Consider the following 8,197-nt stretch of genomic DNA (forward strand, 5'->3'; position numbering starts at 1 on the left):
ATAGTGTGTCAGTCAAATCACACTTCTGTTAGCATTATCAGACAATAAATTCTTCCTTGAATCTTGTCTGCATTCATTCTCGTCTTAATTTCCCATTTGTCTACTCAGACAGGTAATTTTCTGACAGTTTAAAATAATTCAGTGCTGACTTGTGTTCATTTATTTCTAAAACAGGATGAAATGTACTTGTTTGTAAAAGGAGAGGAGGTTTCATCCTTTTGCTGAAACTGCATAATGGGGAAAGGAGCATGTTGAGTCCAAACTCAGCCTGGCGCTTAGTCGGCAGCGGTTTAACTTGAAGCCTCTCGCTGCCATTGATGTCCAGATGACTTCTTGTGTGCAGTTGCTGAAGATCAAGCAATTGTTTAAGTGTATTGGAAGATCAGAGGCAGAATGCTTATCCTTTTGCAGCAAAAAAAAGGCCTCATTATTAAAATACCCAGTTAAGCTTGACAACCATACACTTACTTATGACTTCATATGTATATTTACATACCAGATCAAACAGTAATGTAATACTCAGTTAATAAACTTAGCAGCGACATTGCATCCATCAAGCTAAGTCTTGAGGTCTGAGCATGCAACTAGAATGCAAATGACAAAGGAGAAGAACAACTCTAAAGCAGTTTTATAGCAGTTTCATCAGTCTTACTGAGATACACAAAGGAGGCAGCATGGGGCTGCCTGAATTACCATTTATCACCTCACAGAGCTCCTGACTAGCTCAAAAGGAGTCTGAATTAAAACACATCTGTAGCCCATGTCCTTCTGTTAAACAGTTTACTAGAAATTAAGCAAGAACCTTAATCAGGATTGTGACTTCCTGCATGATAATTGCCTGAAGATGTTTGCATGATAAGTTTTCTTTGAATGAAGCACTGCATGGGAAGAACTTTCTGTGATTCTGTGAATGAGATAATGGTTTCAGGCACCTTTTTTAGTTTCAGTGGCATTAATGACCGCTTCACCCTCACACTGCCATGGACAGACCTCAAGAAAGTTTATCTAACCAGGTTTATCTATCAGGTTTGTAGTGACCACCACCTGCAAAAGCTGTTGCTTTATATAACACCCATCCTGTATGGTATGGAGCATAAGGTACGAAGGAGAACAAGGTATATGAAGGAGCATAAGTTATGTGGATGGAGTCCATTCACAATCCAGAGTTTATTTGGAAGATGGCAGCGAGGGAGGGATGCAATTTAGAAGCCCCTAGAATTTCTCTACAGTCATAGTCCATGAATTTTTTTAAACTAAGACACACTTACATATAAATAAAGAGTAAATAGATGTGTGTGTGTGTGTGTGTAGTGTGCATCAGTTGTACACAATGTAAACTATACAACAAGAACCTGATGGGCATTGAGGGTTTACTGAGCTCCAGAAGTTCTTGCAGCTGTTGAAATCCCTGCGTAAGTCAAAGCAGCTTTCCTTGGAAACCCTTTATTTAACAGAGCCTAAGAGAAAATGAGGCTTAATTTTGCTTTCTATAGCAGAATATAAACACAGGCTTATGAAGGTATTTAGCATCTGTGGATCCTGAGTTATGTGAAGATTTCTGTCCAAAGCCAGCAGGACTATTCACATGCTCAAACTCAGACACCTACTTAAGTGCCTTGCTGGAACAGGGCCAGAAACATAATAGCAGGCCAGCTTAAGCTGATTAGAAATGTTCTGCTGGCTCCAGTGGCAGCAGGATCTAGCCTTTATTGCCACTTTGCAAAATACAGTGCTCAACAGGGGGGAAAAAAAATCAGGCACTCTGTAGTTCTCTCAGTGGTCTATTGGGTAAATTTCGAGTACAAAACAAATGTGGCTTATTTAGCACTAACTGGAAATGTGTATGACAGAGAATGCATCAATTTTTCCACATGAAGGTAATATTTGTTGCCTTGAAGAACCTCTTGAAATAGAGTGGCTTGTTCTAATAGGCTGTCCAGCTCCAGATTTCCTCTACAAATAACAAGGAAGAATAAGATTGAGAGAAATGGTGAAGAGAATCCTCAACCTTTGTCAGTTTAAAGAGAGAAGATGCTTCAAATAATATCATCCATCATTCTTTTTAGTTGACTGCTGTTGTAGTTAGTATCTTCAGACACCTGGAGTAGGTAGTTAGTGTATATAGCTTGTTAACCAGGTACTAATAGGCAAACTGGCATGACGGAGTCAACCCATCTGGGGCAAACCTAATGATTCCAGGCATCTCCCTTGCTGCAGAAACCTTTCCGTTTGTGTGCTGTGAGACAATTAACCAAAGGCTGCTGAGCCCTTTCTTCCCTGGAAGCAGAATACCTAACAGGGCCTTCTGCAGTGCTAAGTCTCTGACTGACTACAAATTATCAATACTGATTACCAGATTGCTGCAGTGGGGAGGGGACGGCGTGCTCGGCACTGCAGGGCTGGCCAGACTCCCACAGCCCTTGTCTCCTTCCTCTCTTCGCACCTACAGCTGCTTCAATGCTTTGTTCCCAGCGGTGCCACAGCCAGGTTAAAATGCTTCCCGTCCTCGGGAGTGGGACAGCAGCATTCAAATAAATAAATGTATACTGCCTTGATTGCAGCCAGCACCAGGAAAAGATTCAGTATAACTTTGTGGAAGGTGATTAAGAGTGATCATAGAGCCTGAACAGAATGGGAAATTGAATGGGATTTGCTTCTTGGAGAAGGATCTTAATTGTGTTGGAGCTCTCCACCCATATTTTGCGGGATTTGTGCATGCGTGACTTTAATGATGAATGATTGGGGAAACTTGAATTGGAATGTGTCAGGCGTAGGTCCTGCCTTATTTCCACCCCTGCCTCACCCCACCCCCACTCCCACCCTCCCTCCCCCCCCAAAAAAAAAGAAAGAAAGAAAGAAAAAAGAATTTAAAAAAAAGAAAAAAAAAAAGGAAGGGGAAAAAAAAAAGAAAAGTAAAGAAAAGAAAAATCAAGGAGCAATGTGGTCACTGGGATCTGGATGCTCTCAGCAGATTGACCCCACAGTTCTTCTTCCCTGGCTCCCACACCCTCCACTGCGACTTTCCGCTCCCCACCCACCCCAGCAGCCTCCCTCGAACAAAGGGGCCGGGCTGCTGCTACCGCTCGCTCCCACAGCTGGCTGGAGGACAGGAGCCCCGTCGCCAGACGGGACCCCTAGGGCAAAGCGCTCCCCGGGGAGACCCGGAGACTGCCCGGGGCCAGGGCTCTGGCGGCCGCTCCCAGGGGCCTTGCGGGGGAGATGGGTGGGTGGGCGGCGGCAGGGCGCAGGGTGCGGCTCCTGGCCGGGGGGCGGGGGGAACAGGCGAGGGTGGGAGGATTCTTTCCTTGCAGCTGAAAAACGCAAGATAACAACAGCCTTGCAAGATACCCCCCCGGGAGAGAAAAACAGGGTGGGAACGGCTTAGAAGATACTAGCTCGCCATGATGCAGTGACCTACTTCAGCACACCCCACCTCCCGTCCCTCCATCCCCCCCCCCTCCCCCTCCCGGCAGACTGCAGGTGCAGGCAGCAGGCAACCGGCGCATCCTCCTCCTCGCTCCCTGCAGCTCCTTGCGCCGGGCTGGGCGCGGCCCTCACCTCATTACGCGCTACCCCCCCCCCACCCCTTCGAACCCCGGCACCGCGAGTACCATGCCCGCCGACACGGCTTCCCCAGTACCGCCGCCCGATCCGCCCGCATCCCCTCGCTGCCCCGGTGCTGGATTTGGCGGTGCATTCCTCCCCTCTTTCCCTCTTTTCTTCTTCCCAAGGCGGTTCGGTTCCGAAGCTGAGAAGAGGGCTGCCTCTTGGCCGACGGGGGTAGGAAGGTGGTGGGAGGTGTATTTATAGCGAGGATAACTTCCCAAGTAATTGTCTTTATACTATTTTCTTTTTTTTTTCTTTTTTTTTTTCTTTTTAAATTTTTTTTTTTCATTTCTTTCCATTAATTTTGTAATATAGATATTCATCCTTAAAATAATGACTCACAGAATCACAGTGGTAGGGATTGGAAAGGACCTTTGGAGATCATCTAGTGCAAATCCCCCCCCATTTCAGAGAAGGCTGAAATGGCTGAAAGCCGTTTAAAATGATTCTGTGCCTGATGTGCTGACCTCACCCATCAGTAAATCATTCCCCTGATCACAGGCTAAATCACTAAAAGAGCCTCGGCATCCCACACCCTCTCCTTTTTCTTTTCTCCCCCCCACCCTCCCCTCTAGTTAAAGAAATTTAAAAGCTGCTTAGCATTGTCTTGATTTTTTCCTAAGCTTTGGGGATGCAGAGAAGAGCACCCATGTAGGCAGCAGTCCTGGGAACCCAGTCCCCGTTGTACTGGCTGAAGAAAAAGAGATGCAGTTTCTTACCCATTGCTGTTTTAGCCATGGTGGGATGTGCAGCCTCTCAGAGGTGGTGAAGGCAAAGGGGTCCGGCTACAGCAGTGGAGAGAGGGAGAGAAGACTGAATAAGGCACTGAGTCAGCAGAGTGGGGCTGTGCAAGAGAAGGAGCAAGAGGCAGGAGCCCATGAATAATTATTGCTCCTCTACCCAAGCAGATTGGCTCTAGAGGTCCCCTGACATGACTCCTGCAGAGCCAGAATCTCCAGGCATTAAATATTGATCCACCAATGGTGCTTGGAGTACAAAGTGCCAGAACGCAGTTTGAAATGGAAATCAGTCCTAGGATGCCTCTCCCCCCTCGGTCTGGCTTTAATAGTACGTTCCATGTCAAATGTTTTATGTCTCACATGAAAAAAGCCTATTGGTGTTGAATGCTCTGCTGTTGCTACCTGTAAAACAGGCACAAATTAATTTCCTTCCAAAGGTATGACCACAAAATGGGCCAGTGCAAGGGGTTTTCTAAATCACTGCAGTAAAGCAGCTGCTCAGATTATTTTTTGCTCTGCATCCCATTTCCTACAAATGCACACAGACAGCATATACAATTGGTCTGTACCCAACCTTTCTGCATTTTGGTGCTTGTTTTTATCACCCCCAGACTGAACCCTGGACAACTTGAACTCTGTTCTAAAACTTGGGGACTGGCAGCTGGACCCACTCACACTCTGCAAGGGCTCTGGAAAGCCAAAACCAGGATAAAAGTGAAGTCCATAATCACTTCTCTGATGTACCATAAGAAGTGCCAATGGGAATCTGCAAACTTAATTCACTTGATAAAATGTGCAGAGCAGAACCTGAAATGATTACTACACAAAAGAGGATGGACACATTTTAAGCATTCTCTACATCAATTTGAAGGGTTCTCTGTCCCCAGCAAGAGGAAGGCCAGTGAAGTGACTAACAGCCACTAAACAAATGTGGGTGGTTAAGGCTCTTGCTAGAAACATGGCAGTAATGGGACCCATTTGTACACCTCCAAGGGCTGGAAGCTGTTGCCAGCCTAGAGAAAACAGTGTCTGAGACTGTGCTAGAGGAAGACACTCCATCATTAACTTCTCATCCTGCAGCTCATTTGCCTCTCCCAGGGGAAAAAAAGCAGCCTTATTGCCAAAAGCTTGCAGTGATAACAGACTCTTGCACTGCTGCAAGCAGAAGGGGCATAGGGCAAGTTTTCAGCTTTGAATCTCATTTCATGATGTATATGGGTGGGTGGGAAAAGTAGGATAGTGAGGGCAGAGGTCTGCAAGCTATGTTCTTCCAGAGGAGGAAGGACATTGGAACTGTTCTTCCTTCAGTGGTGCCATTTGCAGGGGTTCAAGAGGGGATTGGATGTGGCACTTGGTGCCAAGGTCTAGTCATGAGGTCAGTGGTGACAGGGTGGACTCCATGATCCTTGAGGTCTCTTCTAACCTTGGTGATACTGTGATACCTTGTGGCAGCACTGTCTGTGGTGCTCTTCTTCTTTGTGTGCATTCTTAGACCAGGTAATGCAGGATTCTGCTTTTCAAGTTTTTTTTTTGAGGTCAGGAAACAGCATTTTTTAGGATTGTTCAGCTGTGACAAGAGAAGGCTCCAGGGACACCTTATAGCAGCCTTCCAGTACCTAAAGAGGGACTACAGGAAAGATGGGGAGGGACTGTTTGTCAGGGAGTGTAGCAGCAGGACAAGGAGTAATGGCTTTAAACTGAAAGAGGATAGATTTAGATTAGATGCAAAGAAGAAATTCTTCCCCATGAGGATGATGAGGCACTGGAACAGGCTGCCCAAAGCAGTTGTGGAGGCTCCAAGCCTGGAAGTGTTCAGAGCCAGGACTGATGGGGCCTTGAGCAACCCGGTCTAGTATGAAGTGTCCCTGTTCATGGTAGGGAAACTGGAATGAGATGATTGATGTTCCTTCTGACCCAAACCATTCTACAATTCTATGATCTTTGAGTAAAACAGGGCTCAGAGTAAGAGTTAGAGGTCAGTTTTCCCTTTTGAGTGACTATTGATGATTTCTGAATTGAGGGAACTAGTGAGTTGCTTTAGTAAAGCCTGTAGTAAAGTTGTTTTAGTAAAGGCTGGAAGTGAGCCTGGGGGGAGAAATGCTACCAAACCATGCAGCATGCACAGTGAGATGCACGTGGCTCTCCATTGTGAGACCTGCAGCACAGCAGAGGCAGTGATGGCTCTATGCTGAGGCAGCTTGGCTGTTCAGCGGGGGGAGCATGAGGCAGGGTACAAACCACTATGGGCACAAACTGGAACCCAGGAAGCATAAAGCAAAACTTCTTTACTCGGGGTGCTGGAGCCGTGGATCATGGCTGCCCAAAGAGGTTGCTGAGTTTCCTTCTCTGGAGACTTTCGACCCACATGAACATGGTCCTGTGCAACCTGCTCTGTGTGTTTCTGCTTTGGCAGGTGGGTTGGACTCGATGATCTTTAGAGGCCCCTTCCAGTCCCCGCCATCCTGTGATTTCTGGAAGGACCTGCCCTTGCCGGGGAGCCCCGGGAGTTCTGCAGCCTATTTCTAGTGAAACCCTTTTGGGTCTTCACCTGTGTGAGATCGAGATCTAATCATGCCAGGATGTCTATAGTGAAAAGAAGTTATCCTTGATAGCAACCGTGAGAACCCACAGTGCACTGCTCGCAGAAGGGCGGAGGCCGGAGAGCCTCGCCCTAATCCCCCAGACACAGCCCCGCAGCCCCCGGTCCTGCGGTAAGGACGTTGTACCCGGCTTTAACGGGGAGCACACAGTCGGCGCGGCTGGCGGCGGCGGGGCGCGGGAGGAGCCCGTCTGTGCGCTCTCCGTGGTGCTGGACCGGGCGGGCAGGGAAGGGACGGGACACCGGCGGGGAGAGAGGAGGAAGGGGCAGGCAGTGTAGCAGGGGCTAGGCGCGGCAGCGGGGCGGTTCCTTCCCCGCACCGCACGCCCCGCAGAGCAGATGAGGGGCGGCGGCTGGGAGGGAGTGGCCTGCGGCTCGGCTCTGCGGAGCTCAGCTGCCCCGGTCGTGGAGAGGGGTGAGGGAAGACGCCAAGAGTGTGCTGCTATAAAGACGCTCGGCTCGGCTCGGCTCGGCTCGGCTCCCCGAGCCGCGGCAACCGGCACGCCCAGCAGGCAGCAAACGTGCCCTGACATCTGTGTTTTTTCATTTAATTCCGGGTTTTTTTTCTCCCCCGAGCAGGGGCAGCCGCAGTAGGGTGATCCCCACGGCGGTGGGTTCCCGCAGCCCCGGGCAGGAGGGAATTGCCTGTCGCCTTCGCTGCAGCCACCGCCGCAGTGACGGCAGCCTCTCCCCGCTCCCTTCCACGGCTCCGCCCGCCCCTGCCGCATCCCTGCCCGAACCACCAGGGTGCCCTCGGCTGGAGCCGGGATCAGGACCTTCTGTAAGCCCCTTCCGAAGGAGCTGGGCGAGTTGTCAGGCTGGGAGCGGCGGTGAGTGGCTCGGTTGTCCCTCAAGAAGGGTGGACCAGACTCCTGGGGGAAGCAGTGCAAGAAATTGCGTGGCAATCACTGTCATGTCTAACTCTCGCCATGTACCAAAGCAGTTACCAGACACTCCACATAGCGCTTCCGATCCACTGCTGCCTCTCAGTGTTGTGTTTCACACACATTTAAGAGGAACATGCACTAAGCTGCAGCACATCCTGGCAAGGCAAAGACTTTTCTCTTGCACAAGCTGGGCCTTCTCTTAATTGACATTAAAATGCACTTGCAGCCCAGGTGTGTGGATGCATGGGCTGTAAGGATGCACAGGCTGCTGAGCAAAGCACTCATTAACTGCTTCTGAATACCAGGGGAATATAATTGAGGCTTTCATCCTACTTGTTTGAGGATTCTTCTGGGGCCTTGGCCAG

General features: G+C 49.1%; 1 protein-coding gene across 1 annotated transcript in view; it reads right to left on the reverse strand.

The window, feature by feature from the left end:
• Positions 1 to 4,592, reverse strand: part of STMN2 (stathmin 2) — a 43,608-nt gene extending 39,016 nt beyond the window's left edge. The window contains exon 1 of the mRNA XM_009905763.2: positions 4,326 to 4,592. Within this exon, the coding sequence (XP_009904065.1) occupies positions 4,326 to 4,344 (19 nt within the window). The 5' untranslated portion in view covers positions 4,345 to 4,592. The remainder of the gene's footprint in view (positions 1 to 4,325) is intronic.
• Positions 4,593 to 8,197: the final 3,605 nt, after the last annotated feature.

The sequence above is a fragment of the Dryobates pubescens genome, chromosome 14 (assembly GCF_014839835.1).
Source record: "Dryobates pubescens isolate bDryPub1 chromosome 14, bDryPub1.pri, whole genome shotgun sequence".
NCBI classification, from domain to species: domain Eukaryota; kingdom Metazoa; phylum Chordata; class Aves; order Piciformes; family Picidae; genus Dryobates; species Dryobates pubescens.